General features: G+C 35.5%; 1 protein-coding gene across 1 annotated transcript in view; it reads left to right on the top strand.

Moving 5' to 3' along the window:
• The window catches only part of LOC150108267 (uncharacterized), a 709268-nt gene extending 690114 nt beyond the window's left edge, over positions 1-19154 (top strand). The window contains exons 41-42 of the mRNA XM_090390670.1: positions 2478-2701; positions 18759-19154. Of these exons, the coding sequence (XP_090246796.1) occupies positions 2478-2701; positions 18759-18950 (416 nt within the window). The 3' untranslated portion in view covers positions 18951-19154. The remainder of the gene's footprint in view (positions 1-2477; positions 2702-18758) is intronic.
• The last annotated feature ends 368 nt before the right edge of the window (positions 19155-19522 follow it).

The following is a 19522-nucleotide window of genomic DNA, read 5'->3' as shown; positions in this document are numbered from 1 at the left end:
TGTTGAAACTAAATGGCATTGAAACAATGGCATGAAGCGAAATGTAGTGATATCCAAAATTGTAACTATAGCTTAGTCCAAAAATAAAAAAATCAGCCAAGTATTTGGGCCTTCATTTCAATAGCAATGTGAAATGGAACTCCCATATCACATTTTTAACAAATAAATTGAGGTTCATAATTAACAGAATATATTATGTTAAAAAATTGGTAAATGCAACATTAAGATGCTTATACTATTATTTGGTAAATTCCTTACTGCAATATGGTTATCACCCATTGAAGTGGAGATTACTACAATAATCTACTTCCTTTGATATGAAATAGAATAATTAGAGCTTTAGCCATTACTAACTAAGCACGTTCAACCAATGATCTGTTCGGCATTCATAGTATTTTGCCTTTACCAAAGCTCTATCTTTATTGTTGTATATTATATGTAAAAAAGAATGTTGTAAGTTTTGCGGTATATAATATCAGTGGTATAATACAGGTGTTAGCAGGTTTTTTTCTCCCAGAAACTCGGGTTTTTCATCCCGCATACAGACAAATTGGCCTTCAGAACACGCAATTTCCAGACAAAAAATACTTTTGTTGTTGGCAATGATGATGAAGGGCGATAGATGGCATTGATAGTAGTAGTGTCATAGTGGAGAATTAAGTAGTAGTGGAGAGAATGACATATGAATGACAACGAAGTAGAGTAGTGTGCCCTCCTACGATAAGTCCTTGGACTCCATTGAGGTGTCACGTAATAATAATAATAATAATGTAGACCATGGTGCATGCTATAGCCAGAACTTGCTGGTAGTACCCAAGGCAAACAAATAAATTTTTCATAAATACTTTGAACACCTAGCAACAAGCAGCTACAATAAACTCCCAAATGAAATCAAATCAATCTCATAATATGCCTTCAGAAAAAGATTGAGAGACTACCCCATGGGACTAAATAATGTTGACCTTTATTTTAAACATATAAGAGATCACTATAACATATATATCATGTCCATTTATCATTCTATATTATGACAAGTGTATACCATGTTACATGGATTCTCATTGAAATTTAATTTCTAGTTTCTAGTTTTAAACATTTGTATAGACTATGGAAACTGATTATGTATTTTATCCTATTTGTATCTATAATGAAAATATTTTTATTTGTACATAACAAAAACTCAGCCCAAAATAAACGAAAAACCAACAGAAAATGTTGATGGTATACTTGAATTGTATATTTATAAATAATATGTATATATAATAAATTTAATTTAATCCTTTATCCAAGTGTAAGCAAAGTTTGTGCCTGAAGCATCTTCAGGACTGAGGCAACTCATGGTAAAGGTGGAATAAGCTCTCATTACCTGTCTTAGTATCTCCCATAATGCAAAGCACATCTCCTTGCTGACATGTATAATGCTATGCATTAAGGGAAGGGCCACTACCTAGACCGGTTTCGACCTTTATTGAGGTGCTGTTTAAGTAAAGACCTCTCTAAAAATTAGGCAGTCCCCCAGACCACTCCCTACGAGTGACCGAAGGACCGTCCAACTCAGCGTTGTTCCACTTAGTGACAGGCTCACCCCATTACTGAGAAGAACTTCTCAGCATTGAGGCAGGCTCACCCCACCACCAGACAGAGGCATAATCTCAGTGGTGGCCCCCACTCAGACACAGACAAAAACCTACCCCAAGCAGAGCCTCCCATACCTCAAGGAAAGGGATCAGTTCTGTGCAAAAGCACATCAGTGGGAGCCAGACCCAGAGGTGGTGATACTAAGGTGAAAGTAATGGAGGAGTCATATTTACCTATACAAGTTGCCAATAGGTGTCTCACCTTATTATTAAATTACTCTGGATAAGAGAAAGATGTTGGAAGTTTTTTCCACTTGGTTAGACTATAATAAATTTAGTTTAATCCTTTATCCAAGTGTAAGCAAACAAAGTTTGTGCCTGAAGTATCTTCAGGACTGAGGCAACTCGTGATAAAGGTGAACTAAGATCTCATCACTTGTCTTAGTATCTCCCATAATGCAAAGCACATCTCCAGACAGACCAATTTCGACCTTTATTGAGGTCTCATCAGTGAGAGCCAGACCCAGAAGTGGTGATACTAAGTACTCAGTCCTGAAGATACTTCAGATGCAAACTTTGTTTGCTTACACTTGGATAAAGGATTAAACTAAATTTATTATAGTCTAACCAAGTGGGGGGAAAAAAACTTCCAACAATATGTATATATAAGAATAATTGTGTAGTTAGTTAAAGGTGATTAGGACTAATTTTTTGCTTGGAGGGTGGTGAATTGATGGAATGTGTTGCAGGAGATGTTTTTGAGTGCTTCATTAGTGAGTGAGTTTAAGGAGAGGTATGATAAGTATGTGAATAATGAATCTCTAGCAATGAGTCATCTAACTCCATGGAGATATCTGTATAATAATAGTAATAACAATAATTATTATTATATTTTATTAGATACATCAAATGGCAATAGGCTTAGAGATCCATTGAATAGTCGGCCTTTTAAACCTCCGCATGGATACATATCCCTGCTTCAGTTTCTAAGAACAATGCAGCCACTTACTCCAAAGCATTTAATCCGAATTGCTGCTGCTATATGTGAAATGCTGAAGGAACTTCATGCTGCAAGTTATGCTTTAGGAGGAATTAATGTGGATGCAGTATTTGTATCTGTTGTGGTAAGTTTTTATTTTATGTTCTTCTAAATTATATGTTGTAATTTTAATTAATTCTAAGAAACTGGTCTCTACATACAGATTTGTTAGGATTTTAATGGTGCATAGCCCTGTGGAAATTATATAGCTCAGTGCTTACATATCCCTAGGCTGCCAGAAGAAAGATCATTCCGGTTTCAAATCTAGTCACTGCCTAGAAGAACTTTTTCTAGGTTTATTTCAGACAGGCTTGTTTGGGTTTTAATATATTTTAATTTTGAATTGTGTAGGTTATTGTGTAGCCCTATGGAAATGACTTTGTTTACATAACCCCAGGAACTTCTTGGCTTATTTTCAGCTGGTATGAAGTTAGGCTAATATCAAACGTAGGAAAGTAGGGTTTTTCTTCTTTTTTTTTTAGGGTTTTAACCCTAAAACTCACATTTTTTTCATACAGAATACAGGTTATTTCTGTATCCAAGACCTTTGCATTGACATTTCTGACATGCATGAAGGTGGATGAAGATGGTCTTGGTACATCCTGTGGAGTAACAAAGTGCATTTTCATCTGGCATAGAATTGGATCAAGGTATGGAGAAAAGAACAACAGGTAGGAAAAGGAAATTATGTCAGTAATAATATCTGATAAAGAATATGAAAGTTTCAAATTTAATGATCCAACTACACGGAATTTCGTTACACAAAAAAAAAAAAAAAGACACAATTTAACAGATCCAGAAACTAAATAGTGATAAGTACAAATTCTGTCACTAGTGACTAATGTTCCAAATAATTCATGGAAATATAAGAATGCTGGAAACAAGAATATTAAATTAAAAACCAAGAAATTATGCTATTGCTTAATACTTGATCCAAGTGTAAGTAAACAAAGTTCATGTATGAAGTTTCTTAACAGCTAGGCCACTTGTATATAGAGGATAATGACTTTGCATTAATTGCTTTAGTATCCCACAATGTAAAGCATACATACTTTTGGATGTCTACAATGATCTGCATTATGGGGCAAGCGGAACACTACCGAGACCAGTTCCAACCTTTACATTACTCCTAATTAGGTGTAAATAGTACTTAGTTGGTAATTACTAATTACCAACATTCAGATCTTACATTTAAGCTTTTTAATGCATTTCTAATTGTAAATATACACCTAGAGCTTGATCTTCCTCTGGGCCTTTTTTCCTACCATTGAACACCTGTGTTGCTAACTTTTCTTCTCTCTCTTTCTCTCCTGATTAAATTACCTTACTGCTTTTGATTTCCTCCTGACATATTTTCTTGAATGCTAATAATGTGAATATTTTCCCAATATTTTCATTTTTAATATGATGCTACCATTTGTTTACCCCACCCCATTAATTTTTCTCAAAATTCTTATCTGTAATCTCTGTTCTTTGATTATCTGTTTTATTTCTAATACAACTCTAATATACATAAGTTAAAACTGTTTTGGTCTCTGTCTTGCTGTATAGTTAGTTTAATGTTTTAACTGATTACTTTTGTATTCCATATAAAATTATTCACTGGACCCCTATCATACCAACATTATCTATTTCTGTATTTAATTTGCCATCTGTAAATCACCAAAACAGTTTACTTATCTTATTAACGGGGTAAAATGAATGTGAGAATTACAGAGGTATTTCCCTATTGAGTGTTCCTGGTAAGATTTATGCAAGTATACTTTAAAAACAGTTGAGAAAGATTGTGGAAGGGAAGCTTGGTGAAGAACAAGCTGGATTCAGGCCAAACAGAGACTGCCAGGATAAGATTTTCACTTTAAGACAAATAGTTGAGGAATCGTGGGAATATAACAAAAATCTCTATTTAAGTTTTGTAGATCTGGAAAAAGGCATATGACAAAGTGCCAAGAGAAAAGCTATTCAAAATGCTACAGTTCTATGGTGTCAGTGGAGCATTATATAAGCAATACTTAGTACTTTATTTGAGTTGTAAGTCAGCAATTAGAATTGAAGGAAGTACAGGAATATGGTTTAATGTTAAATCTGGTGTCAGACAAGGATGTACATTATCCTCTCTGTTTATTATCTATATGGATCACATTATGAAGGAAAGTGGTATAAAACCTGATATCAAAATTGCATATGTTAATCTCAGCTCTTTACTTTATGCAGATGATGTTATACTTCTAAATAAATCCAGTACAAGTCTGCACGATTCCATGACTAAAGTGAATAATTGTTGTAATAGATATGGCATGAAGGTCAGCATTAAAAAGACAAAGACAATGAAAAGCGGAAGAAACATTGAAAATATCAACTGCATCATGAAATGGAGAACATATAGAACAAGTAAACCATTTCATCTACTTAGGCACAATTTTTTATGAAGATGGTAAATTAAATATGGAAATAGACAACATAATCAATAAAGCTGGTATGGAAGGAAGTCAACTAAATAAATTTATATGGAATAAGAGAGAAATTAGTCAAAACAATTAGCTGTATACAAGACAGTGTTCAAACCAATTTTAATTTATGGATCTGAGAGCTGGGTTAGAAGTAAAACACTTAACCAAAGACTAGAGATTGCAGATATATGAGAGTCCTGAGAAAGATTAGAGGCATGAACAGATGGCATCAGTGGCAATATCCTATTAAAAACAAGGATATTAGGAAAGAACTTAATATTGTTAGTATCCAGGAATGTCTTAGCAGAGCAAATCTCTGGTGGTACAGACACTTAAACACTTAATCTTAATTAAACAGAATGGGAGAGGAAAGAGTAACAAAACAAGTGTTCTCTGCCAGATTAGCAGGAAAAAGATCACTTGTTTTGTAAGTTTTTCATGTAGTACTATCATATCCTGTACACCCCTTGAGGGTACATATCAGCAATTTGATGATGATGATGTAGTTAATCTATCTTAATTAAATATTTTCAATTGTGTCTATGTGTTACTTATTCAGAATTAAAAAAGGAAGGTTTTTCCAATGGTGATGTATGGATGACAAAGAGTATGTACCAGTCAGGGAAACAGAAACTGGATTGTCAGACAGCATGTATACAATACCAGAATCAGTGTGAGATAAATGATGAAGGAAGACAAGATTAGGATATGGGAATGGCGTAAATGGGAACAACTTGTGGGAAAGAAAGGTGGCGGGGGGGGGGACCAGAGGAAAGCTAATGTGCTTATGCACCAGTGCAAGGTGTATTTAAGCATAAGAGTGGCCTTGCCAGAGTTAGTCAGTCCACAAATCATTGGTGTCATGAGACTTGGTTAATGGAGTATGATGTCCTCATTGAAATAGAATATGATGGTTATAGCATTTTTCAAAAACACAGTAAAGATAAAAGAGCAAGTGGGGTGTTACTGATGATTTCAGAAGAGTTTATTCCTTCCATTTAGAACTTGAAGAAAGCAGTAGTGATAATGGTTTTGAGACCATTTGGTGTGAGGATGAGGTAAGCATGAATTTAGATATTTAGTGAAGGGGGGGGGATTGCTACTACAGGAAATGTGGAGGAAAATGATTCTGAAATGTTTAGAGATGAGACTAGTGAGTGAGCAGTTGATAATAATGGATGGTTTTTAACTATGTATTGATTGGAAGCAGGAAATAATGTAATAAGTAAGAATTCCTTGAGTTACTTAGTGATAACTACCTTATGCAGCATGTTATGAACATTAGATTTAATAATACCCATCACATACAATGATAATAGAAGATGTCACCACAACACCAATTGAGGAGAGTGATCATGCAGTTTGATGTGGGGATGGCTAGACAGATGCATTCTTCATGAAATGAGAGAGATGTGTGGAATTACAGACAAAGGACCATGATAAATGAAGGAAAGAGATTGGTGATGTACAGGTATCTTGAACAGGTTGAAAGGGAGAAATCAGCAATGTCTTGAAATAAGCCCAGAATTAGATATTTATGGCAATGTCAGATTGTGTTCCTAAGGCTAGGAGGGTAAATAAAATACAGGTGAAATAAATGACTCATAGAATTATGAAGGAGCTTCTGAAAGAGAGGATGTTATGGTGGAGATATAAAGAACAGGGCACTACTCAACAGCATGAAGAATATAAAGCACAAGGAAGGGGACAAGAATATAGTGAAAAAGGAGAAATTGGTGTAGGAAATGAAAGTGATGCCCCTCAGCTGCATGAGAAGTATAAGGCATAGATAGATTAGGAAGGGAATGAGCACAGTGCAGAAGGATAAATATGAAAGGAGATTGGCTTAAGCAGTAAAGCAAAACTGTGGATAATTCCAGTTATGTCACACTAGTAGAAAAAAGGTCAAATATGGAAGAGTAACTTTAGTTGCTGGAGATGGAATATGGGTTTCATCTGCCAAAGATATAGTAGAAATGATCAATGAGTATTTTTTGTCAGTATATTTTGCATTGGGAATTAGGAGTAGTGCTGAATAGCAATAGAAAGGAGAACAGAAGACCAAAAGTTCAAGAAGGGGAAGTGTTTAAAACATCAAACAACCTTGATGTTAATAAAGCTGTGGGACTGGATAGGAAATCGTCACATATATTGCGGGAATGTCCAAAAGAGCTAGCATTGTCCTTGATTTGATTGACAGGTGTTTGGTAACAGTAGTAATCTCAGAAGAGTGGAAAGAAAGAAAAATAGTACTGCTGCATAATGGAGAATCCAAGTCAGTGATGTCTAATACTACAGGGTGGGCCAAAAGTCATGAAGGGATTTCAATATTTAATAACTCCTTTATTTTTTTTTGTTTTAAATTTATAATACCATAGCATCATATACAGTATATATATATATATATATATATATATATATTATGAGAATTCATTTTTACTCGGTTGGAATATTATGGAAAGGCTTTAATGACTGTTACCGAGAGATAAAAAGATGACAAGATATATTTAAAAAGATACTACTAGTTTACTAGTTTCGTTGAATAGATCAACATCCTCAGGTATCACAATCAAAGAAGTATATACAAAATTACGGAGACTTAAAATTGTAATAACAGAACAAGTATAAAAAGACAGTAGCGTGTTTGAAAAACAAATGTATGAGTTCCAAACAAACGTATACTACGCGCTGTCGCGAGTGCGCCAGTACTGAACAGAAGCAACGTGTGCATCAGAGAGATTGTAACTCAGGCTGTTGTTGATATGAGAGGAATCTAGAGAAATTTCCCTGGATTCGACAATCTTTCTTTCTTTTGAGTTCATCGTAGCACACATGGATGTTAGAAGTTTGAGTCCAGTTTACAATGTGTTGGCGGCCTTCGTCTGAGTTAGCTGAAAAGAGAACGTGGCTAGAGAGAGCGCTAGCTCTAGTCCTGTTATAGGAGATATCTCTCCTATAACAGGAGTTATAGGAGAGATATCATTGCCTTACATCAGCTCTCTTTCACCAAAACTGGCCAAGATTCTCAAGAAATTTAACTTCAAAACTTGCTTCACTACGCTTCCAAAACTTTGTTCATTACTTAGCAAACGTAAACAGAAACATCTTCCTACTCAGTTTCCAGGAGTGTACAAGATTTTGTGAGATTATGGAAAGCCATACTATGGACAGACTGCTAAATCCATCCTTCTACGTTTGGATGAACACCGTAGAGATATCTCCTATAACAGGACTAGAGCTAGTGCTCTCTCTAGCCACGTTCTCTTTTCAGCTAACTCAGACGAAGGCCGCCAACACATTGTAAATTGGACTCAAACTTCTAACATCCATGTGTGCTACGATGAACTCGAAAGAAAGATCGTCGAATCCAGGGAAATTTCTCTAGATTCCTCTCATATCAACAACAGCCTGAGTTACAATCTCTCTCTGATGCACACGTTGCTTCTGTTCAGTACTGGTGCACTCGTGACAGCGTGTAGTATACGTTTGTTTGGAACTCTTACTCACATTTGTTTTTCAAACATGCTACTGTCTTTTTATACTTGTTCTGTTATTACAATTTTAAGTCTCTGTAATTTTTTATATACTTCTTTGATTGTGATACCTGAGGATGTTGATCTATTCAACGAAACTAGTAAACTAGTAGTATCTTTTTAAATATATCTTGTCATCTTTTTATCTCTCGGTAACAGTCATTAAAGCCTTTCCATATATATGTGTGTCTGCTTGTGCATGTGTGAAGATTGATTTACTCGTTTGTTATACATATTTAAAAAGAATTAAATGACTTAAACCAAGAGAAAAGGAACAAGGTTTATTAGTATTGCACAACTAGTTTCAGCTTTTTGACAGCCTTTGTCATGTGCACATTATAAAAGAAATAACCATTAAACATGGAAGAAAAAACTGTAAACATCAGGGAAAGTAAATGTATATATTTAACGTTAAAACATTGAAGTCAACATATTCGAAGCTGTTCCTTTTCGAGGCTACATTGTTAGACGTGTGCGTGCATATGGCATCTCGTGAGCGCCAGCATTTGATCACAGCAGAATGACAGTCTGAAAGGTTGTAGCTTAGGTTGTTGTTTAGATGTACAGGGTTGAGGATGATTTCCTTAGATTCTATAATCTTCCTCTCCAATTTGTTATGGCAATGGAAAATGTTGTTAGATTTGTCCCACAGGATTCTATGGCTATGGTTTTCTTCATCAGAATTGGCCGAAAATAGAACATGGCTAGATAAAGCACTGGCACGTGTTTTCTTGTAAGCAATGTCCTTCTTGTGTTCCTCAATGTGTAACTCGATTGACTTATCTGTTTGGCCAAAGTACGGAATGTCACAGTCGGACAGATCTGATAAACACTGGGATATTTAAGATTATGATGACTAGGTTTCAGATGGCTTACTAGAGAACAGATTTTTGGAAGAGGACTAAATAAAGTTCTTATGTTGTATTTTTTGAGAACCTTGGCTAATTTGGGAGGAACAGAGCTTATTATGGTATAGAGATGTTGCCTTTTACATTATTCATCTCTTCATTATGGTGGCTAGGAGGATGAAATAGGAATTTTTTTAGTAATTTTTTGAGAATATCCATTTAGTCTGAAAGTAGATCTAAGAAAATTGATTTCTTTATGAAGTTCGATTGGGTCATCAAGAAGAGAGTGAGTTCCGTGTCCCAAAGTAGAAATTATTCCAAATTTCTGAGGAGGATAATGATGGGATTGTCTATGGAGATATCTATTGGTGTGGGTGGGTTTCCTGTAGATCGAGATTTTTAGTTTTTCTGAAGAATGCGTCAGTTTGACGTCTGAAAAAGGAAGGGAACCATTAGCTTCAAACTCAGCCATAAGTTTAATATTTGGGTGGTGACCATTTAGATGTTCAAGAAAATCCAAGAGAGAATCACGGCGATGGCTCCAAATTAGGAAAATGTCATCAACATATCGTTTCCAAATTCTTGGTTTTAAGGGATAGGAAGAGATAGCTTTAACTTCCAAATCTTCAAGATAGATGTTGGCAAGTACGGGAGATAAAGGATTACCCATAACAAGACCATGATTTTGTTTATAGATGGTATCCTGAAATTTAAAGTATCCAGACTTGATGCAATGAGTAAGTAAGGCTAAGATCTTTTTAGATAATTTATCCTTGAGTAGTACCAGAACTTCGTCTGTAGGAACATTTGTGAACAAGACTTATGTCAAAATTAGCAATGATTTCATCTTCCTTGACAATAATATCTTTAATATATGACACCAAATCCACAGAGTTATTAATAAAAGACGATGACTTACCAGAAAAACATTTGAGAGATTTTGCCAGATATTTTGAAAGGTTGTATGTTATTATTATTATTATTATTATTATTATTATTATTATTATTGTTCCGGGAAACTCCAAGGAGTCGACAGACTCATCGAGGGAGGCCCTAACATCATGTCTGGAACAACTATTCAACATTCACACAGTATCTATCATATCTTGCCTTGAACTCATTCATGGTCGTAGCACCCACAACAGACTCTGGTTAAAGAATCAATACCTTCGATGATAGGACAAAGTAGGGTATTTTCCTTGTGGATGATCTTGGGGACTCGACTCCATATAGACGTAGAATAAGTGGATGGAGAGAGCTAAGAGAAAGGCGACTGTTTCTAGACAGTTCAGAGGTAGTTTCCAATAATTGATGGTCCGGTTTTGGTGTTCATGAGTGGGATCTCTCTCGAGGATAGAGTAAGTGTCACTCCGTAATAATTCAAACATCTTATTTTTATAATCTTCAAAGTTAAGAACCACTGTGATGTTGCCTTTATCTGCAGGGAGAATAATTATATTTTTGTTATTTCGTAACCTCTTAAGAGCCTGTCATTCTTATGAAGTGATGTTATCTGTAGGGGGTTTTGCGTTGTTGATGATAAAAATGGATTCAGTATGGAGTAGTTTGGCATCTTGTGAAGGGAGAAAGGAGGTAGCTTTTTCTATCTTAGTAAGAAATGACTCTTTTGGGATAGATCTGGGAGATGGAATAAAATTGAATCCTTTACTGAGGATACTTTTTTCTGCATCTGAAAGATTGTAAGTTGATTTATTAATCACAAATTTGTCAGGATGGATGTGAGGTTTTGAGAAATTCAGATTTTGTATTCTTTTCAGAGCTTCAAATTTTCTAATAAGTTTTAATTTGTTGTCATTTTGAATTTTGGTTGCTTCAGATTCACTACGCGTTCTAATGAGATGCCAACTGTCACTATCTAGAGATTCTTCAATTTTTTGAGATAATGCGTTTTTTCTGTTAAATAAAAAGGCGAGAGTGCATTTTGTGTCGAATATTCTCTCAGCGAGAAGATCTAATTTTGTTTTGTGATAAATCCTTTGGGCCCGTTCCATTGTAATGTTTTCTTTAAAGGATATAAACTTAGGAAACACAGCATGGAACTTACAGCATTTAAGGAACACTAACCTGTTGATGTTCAGACCTATCTTCTTCAATGTTTTCTGGAAATTTCTTATATTATTAAGAGAAGCCTCGTCATAAGGACTATAGATGTATGAAGATTGATTTACTCAGTTGTTATACATATTTAAAAAGAATTGAATGACTTAAACCGAGAGAAAAGGAACAAGGTTTATTAGTATTACACAACAGTTTCAGCTTTTTGACAGCCTTCGTCAGGTGCACATTATAAAAGAAATAACCATTAAACATGGAAGAAAAAACTGTAAACATCACGGAAGGTAAATGTATATATTTAATGTTAAAATGTTTAAGTCAACATATTCGAAGCTGTTTCCTCATTGGCTACATTGTTAGATGTGTGCATGCATATGGTATCTCATGAGCACCAGTATTTGATCACAGCAGAATGACACTCTGAAAGGTTGTTGTTTGGTTTGGCTGTACAGGGTTGAGGATGATTTCCTTAGATTCTATAATCTTCCTCTCCAGTTTGTCATGGCAACGGAAAATGTTGTTAGATTTGTCCCAAAGGATTGTATGGCTATGGTTTTCTTCATCAGAATTGGCCGAAAATTTTTTAGATGTCAAACTGACCCGTTCTTCAGAAAAACTAAAAATCTCGATCTACAGGAAACCTACCCACACCAATAGATATCTCCATAGCCAATCCCATCATTATCCTCCTCAGAAATTTGGAATAATTTCTACTTTGGGACATAGAGCTTGCTCTCTTCTTGATGACCCGATTGAACTTCATAAAGAAATCAATTTTCTTAGATCTACTTTCAGACTAAATGGATATTCTCAAAAAATTACTAAAAAAATTACTATTTCATCCTCCTAGCCGCCATAATGAAGAGATGAATAATGTAAAAGGCAACATCTCTATACCATAATAAGCTCTGTTTCTCCCAAATTAGCGAAGGTTCTCAAAAAATACAACATAAGAACTTTATTTACTCCTCTTCCAAAAATCTGTTCTCCAGTAAGCCATCTAAAACCTAGTCGTCATAATCTTAAATATCCCAGTGTTTATCGGATCTAGTGTGTGTCTGTGACATTCCTTACTTTGGCCAAACAAATAAGTTAATCGAGTTACGCATTGAGGAACACAAGAGAGACATCACTTAGAAGAGAACATGTGCCAGTGCTTTATCTAGCCATGTTCTATTTTTGGCCAATTCTGATGAAGAAAACTTTTCTTTTAATCCTTTCTTTTAAGCTTACACGGTGATCCGAATGCATTTTTGAAAATTATGGAGACCATAGCCACACATTTTCTCAAAAACTCATGGCAAAATCCCATCCAGTCCCATTGCTTTGTTGACATCTAGAGTACTCAGTATTTAAAACACACTCCCTTCTTGCGCTTCTAAACCTCGAGCTTTATCTAAGCCTATCTAAGCTTTATCTAGTATTACAACCAACTTCTCCAGGATGAAATACACAAATAAAGTGTTCATTAAAAAACTGTACCATGTTCTTAGCATAAGTCATTCTTCTTTCATTTTTATATAGTAGTGTCATTCTTCCACAATCATTCCTCCTCCTACTGGCCATATAATGAAAGAATTCCTTAGGATTTTCTTTGGATCTCACAGCCATTCTCTTCTAATATTATAGTTTTGCCTCCCTTACTATAGTAGTCACTCCCCTGTCCTGAGTCATATTCTTTATACATCTACTCTCCAACCCACTCTTTACATCTCTTCATTAACCTCTTTTTCACCTGCAGTTCCCATTTGATATTGTTTGTCATCTCCACTTTACACCAAATTGTGTTTTATTTTTTATTCGGAATATACAACTTGCCATTGCTACTAATAAATATTTCTTCACCAGTTCCCAAGCACTGATGATATCGCACCCTTCCAATTCCTCATTCCATGGAGCCACTGCAAGCTGATTTCTAAGAGTATTATAATCATCTGCCTTATAATTATTCATACATTATTTTCTCTTTGATACTCCTACATGCCCTTCGAGTCATCTTAGAAAATGAATAGGCATGATAAGCTTCTCTGTAACCAGGGGCAGAGATGCTATCTCAGTTACAATCAGATCTGTTGTTATGACCAAATCCAAAACTCCTGAATCTCGTGTTCCTTCTACTACATTTTGCCTAAGACATTTGTCCCCTCAAGAATTCAGAAATTTCATTCCCTTATTATTACCTGCAATTTCCTCTTACCATTTTATACTGCTATATTTAAAATCTCCTATAATAATCATTCTTTTCGCGCTCACCAAACTCAACTGCCTAAACATCTCCTCTTCATCTTGGCTCAAAGAGACACCACTAAATATCCTATCCTGCTCGTCTCCACCTCATACCATCACTTATCATAAGCAGTACTCCATCAATGTATTTGCTCTTCCTGCCGAAAAATGCTATATCCTGTATCTTCTATTCCTGTTAGTATATTAAGGACATGGTGGAGTTGTTTAATCTTCCATGAATCATGTCTCACTGATTCCAATAATCTTTGGACAGGTTGAGACAATCAGCACTGCCAATTCATCTCCTTTATTCTAGATGCTCCTGGCATTAGTATAAAGATTCAAGGTATTGTGACCATTTCTATTCTCTTCATTATTCTCTCCAGTCTCCTGAGCATTACACCATGTATTCTCCCTTCTTCCAAGTGACTATTCCTACAAGAGGCCACCCCCCCCCCTGCTATCATCCACCCTGATGATTCTAGTTTCCCTGCATTGACACTGTGTCTTGTGTGAAGAACTACATTTTCTCCAGACCTGTGTCTTTGCTCATTCAAATGCAAGCTGTCTCTGGCATATAGATTCTTTTTGTCCTCAAATGCCCTCCAAGCATCCACATAATCCAGGTTTCTCTTTGACATATTCTGGCTATCACACCATTCATTATTGCCACTCTTCTCCTCAGCTCTGCATTATCATACCTGAGTAACACACTTTCTATTTTCTCTCTCTGTCTTTTTCTATATAATCGCAAGAATGAAACTGAGATCTCTCTCACCACTTGATTCACACTGCTTCTCAAGTCATTTGTGCCCACCGTCACAGTCATCTCATCCACTCTTTCACCTTGCTTAATTGCTATCATTCCTCCAGGCAAACACTCCTCTAGTATGCTATCTTGCACACTATGGATCATATAATCTCCATATACATAACACCTCTTACCACTCTGTGCTTTATTGCTCACCTGCATCTCTCACTCTCTTTCCTCTAACAGTTTTCCCCCTTATATGGAGAGAATCTTGCCTTGTTCTCATTCCCTTCTATCATTTCCATAACTCTCTCTCACTCCTACTTTGATTTGTTTGCATTTGTTGTTTCCAGTCTCCTAATCTCTTCTTTCATGCTTTTTAACTCGTTCCTCATACATTCCACTTCTTCTTTCAGTGCATCTCTCTCTTTCTCTCTCTCTCTCTCCCTCTCTCTCTCTGCAAGCAACTTATTTTTGCTTTATATTCATCCTTCCAATCAACAATCTTTCAAACCTACTATACTCCCTAATTGTATATTCTCATTCAACATGCTGCTTGTTTGATTTATATATTAATGATATAGTTCAGGGTGTGAGAGGAGATATTCATTTGCTTGCTGATGAAACTAAATTATTAAGAGCAATTTCAGGAAATTCTGATGTGATGTTCTTGCAGTGGGATTTATACAGGTTGGTACTTTGGGCTGAAGAATGGGGATGTCACTTCAGTTTTGCGAAGTATAAAGTTATGCACTTTGGCCAGAGAAGATGAAATGAGATTTATCATATTGGAGGAACTTTCTTCATGAGGTGGAGAATGCAAGATCTTTGAATAGGAACAGAAGATCACAGTTTAGGAGACACGTTGCAGAAGGTGGAAGAGTTACCCAGAAACTGTTTCTTCAATGCAAAGAACACTGACAATTACTGATTAGTGATAGTTTCACTATAAGGCATTAATCAGGTCTCATCTGGTCACCTGGCTATATTTGATGATAGGAAAACATATAGGCAAATAACTAACATTGTTGAACTGTAGAAAGTTAAGTATGAGAAACAATTGAAGGAAAATGTAGTCTGCAGAACTTGGGAAATAGGAGGATGAGAGGTGTTATGATTGAGACATAATTTGGTGAGAGGAACCTATCAGATAGATACAGGGGAATTATTGCACAGGGTAATGGAAAAATGTGAGATCATCACTGAAAAATGTACAAAGGTCATGTGAGTAAGCTCCTTACTCACATGACCTTATCAGATAAGGATATTTTTTTGCATGGTGAGTGGTGGTGAATGTCTGCAATGCACTGCCAGAGTCGGTTGTAAATGATCCAATGATAAACATCTCTAAGGCAAAGTGTGATATTTATAATGGTCTGTGAATGTTCAATCTTCTGCAATGAGTCGTTGGACTCATGTGAGATTGGAATTAAGAGGATTTGCTAATGCTAATAGTAATTATGCACTCCCACTCCCATTTATATAATCAATTTCCAGGCTCCTGGCTCAACCTTATATGGATGTGGGTCTCAATGACCAAAATAAAAAGTGATGAACTACTAATTATATGAAGAGCCAAAGGCTTCAATTTGGCGACATGAACTTATTTAAGTTAAGGGATATTACATCCCGTATTGTTTCATAGCCGAATAAGAAACTCAAAGAGTTTCATGCTGAATATAGAAACTATATAAAGTTCGGTGAGTCCAAGCATAAGCAAATACCTGGATAGTGTAGCATCTGACCCATTTGGGAGTGCAACACTGAGGTAACTCATAGTAAGGGTGGAGCAAGTTCCGATCACTATTCTTGGTATTTACCCATAATGTGAAACCCAGAACAGTAATACAGCTCCTAGGAGCTGGGTTTCACATTATGGGTAAATACCAAGAATAGTGATCAGATGCTACACTATCCAGGTATTTGCTTACGCTTAGACTCGCTGAACTTTATATAGTTTCTATATTCGGCATGAAACTTTTTGAGTTTCTTATTCGGCTATGAAACAATATGGGATGTAATATCTCTTAACTTAAATAAGTGATGAACTACAACAACTTGAATTCTAGGTTCAACACACAGATGGGTGTGGCCTACAAGTAAATTATCAATGACTTGGCATGCAGGACCTCAGAAAATTTTTCTGGGACCCCAATGTACATATGACTTATATATACATATATGTGTTTTTTTACTAATCCTTAAAAAGAGTTTATTGTAATGAATGAATTATTTTTTTAATCACTAAGTGTCAAGTTTATTATATGTTAATAAGACAAATGGCGAATTGTTTCCTTATCCTGTTACATCATAGTTTCCTGTATTCCACTACTACATGAGAATGACCATGATATAATGATCAAACCACTGATTATAACCTTTAATTATATAAAAAAAGTAGTCTCTAAGGTATATCCCATTATATTTAATTATTAGAGGTCACTTTCACTTTTACGAAAATTAGAGGAAGAGAAGCTTGCTTGATCTCAAAGCCTGTTTGACATCAAATTGCGAGACTAGGTTCATCATCAGAGGAGCATGTGTAACAGTGAGCAGAACATGAGAGTGAGGATGAACTAATTAATGTCTTTCACCATGCATAGGTTTTTACAAGTTATAATTTAATGTTGATTTTTTTTTTTAATATGAGAAATGTAAGTATGTTTGGTTATCACAGTATTTTTTAAAAAGCACGATGGAAGTGGTGTATTTTGTGCTGTATTTCTAATATTTATAAACATATCTGCTTAACTTAAATATAAAGAGCCAATAGGCTTCATTTCGGCGATATAAACATTATTTAAATTAAGGGGATAAACTTGGGATTTAATATCCACTTAATTTAAATATCTGCTTAAGATGTTGGAAGTTTTTTTTTCACTTGGTTAGACTATAAATTATATATTTAGTTTAATCCAAGTGTAAGCAAACAAAGTTTGCACCTGAGGTATCTTCAGGACTGGGACAACTCGTGGCAAAGGTGGATTGAGTTCTCATCACTTTCCTTAGTAATAATGCAAAGCACATCTCCTGGCAGACATGCATAATGCTATGCATTATGGAAAGGGTCACTACCCAACCGGTTTTCCCTGTTTAAGTGCGGGGGTTACCTCTCCAAAAACTCATGAGATCCCCCGGATCACACAATAATGAGCAACCCGAAGGATCAAAACTCAGCATTGTTCCCCTCAGTAACAGGCTCACCCTGTCACTGAGAAGAACTCTCAGCATTTGGCTCTACCCAGTGGCAGGCTTACCTCACCACCAAGCAGAACTGCTCATATTTCATCTGAGGGGTAAAAGAAACAGCCATGCCTCAGTTAACTTCATGGGCTACAACATTGCCATCCATTACCCCTCTACCTGGGTAACAGCAACAGCCAAGCATCAGTTAGAACTTCATTGGCTACAGCATTGTCATCCATGACCCAAGCTTCCAACCGGTTTCGACCCTTAGGGAGTCTCATCAGTGGGAGTCAGACCCAGAGGTGATACCAAGGTTGAAGCAATGCAGAAGTCAAATTTCCATATGCCAGTTGCCAAAAGGCATTACACCTTATTATTGAATTACTCTGGATTAAAGAAAGATGTTGGAAGTTTTTTTCACTTGGTTAGACTATAAATTATATATTTAGTTTAATCCTTTATCCAAGTGTAAGCAAACAAACTTTGCACCTGAAGTATCTTCAGGACTGGGGCAACTCGTGGCAAAGGTAGACTGAGTTCTCATCACTTTCCTTAGTATAAAGGATTAAACTAAATATATAATTTATAGTCTAACCAAGTGAAAAAAACTTCCAACATCTTTCTCTAATCCAGAGTAATTTAATAATAAGGTCTAACACCTTTTGGAAACTGGCATATGGAAATTTGTCACCTCTGGGTCTGGCTCCCACTGAAGAGACCTCAGTAAAGGTCAAAACCGGTCTGGGTAGTGACCCCTCCTATAATGCATAGCATTATATGTCCACAAGGAGATATGCTTTGCATTATGGAATACTAAGGAATATGAAGAGAGCTCAGTCCACCTTTGCCACGAGTTGCCCCAGTCCTGAAGATACTTCAGGTGCCAACTTTGTTTGCTTACACTTGGATAAAGGATTAAAGTAAATATATAATTTATATCTGCTTAAAATTATTTTACTATAATTGCCACATTTTTGATTCTCTACATTTAAAATGCAAAATTATATGTGAGAACATACAAAAGAAGTCTCTCTTTTTCAGAACTTTAAATCACACTTTTTCCCCCCCCTAGGATGGTGTCGAGAAGCTTCATGTCTATGTACCAGACTTTAATGCATATAGAATTTGCTCAACATCAGTTAGTGACATTCCTGATGATACTGCAGTTGATATGGAGGAATTTGGCCTTCTGGTGAAAAAAATGTTGCGCATTTATCATGTTAGGTCTCGATCTAGTGATCCAATGCAAGGTACTGCATGCTAATTTCAGTGAAAAAGATTAAAAGTGATAGAGACATTGAAGATAAAGATGCCTATGTTCCAATAAGTAAAAAGTGGAAATTGCTTACTTCCTCTGAACGGAATTTCTTTCTTTAAGCGTTGTAGTTTTAAGCTGAATTTATAATTTATCCATTCAGTAACTGAATTTTATCTCTTAGCTAGAAATAAAATTTTTAGCAACATAATATATTGATGTCAATGATATTTTTTTGGTGAGTAGCAGAAATCGATTGCTCAAGAAACAGACCATGTTTGTATTTTTTTATACCTTATGCTTTATGCATTTAGCATAGCATTATAAGAAGACTTTTGTAAACAAAGAAGGTATGAGATTTATATTCATCTTTACTGAATTGTAAAAAAAATTAACTTATGAGTTCATTTTTCTTGCAGAAAATATATTAACAGTTTCTTTTCAGTATTGTGCCACCTAAGATTATTAACATAATAACTCTAAATAATGTTATGAGAATTAAATTATTTAGATTAGATTTTGAATTTAATTTACTTTGTGATTTAACTTCACCATTAGCAAACACTTGAAATCATAATATA

Source organism: Typopeltis vanoorti, chromosome 3 (genome assembly GCF_054136105.1).
Source record: "Typopeltis vanoorti isolate ZY-2024b chromosome 3, IOZ_Tvanoo_1.0, whole genome shotgun sequence".
Classification (NCBI taxonomy): domain Eukaryota; kingdom Metazoa; phylum Arthropoda; class Arachnida; order Uropygi; family Thelyphonidae; genus Typopeltis; species Typopeltis vanoorti.
Note: the sequence above shows the minus strand (reverse complement) of the source record. Positions and strands in the feature narration are given on the sequence as shown.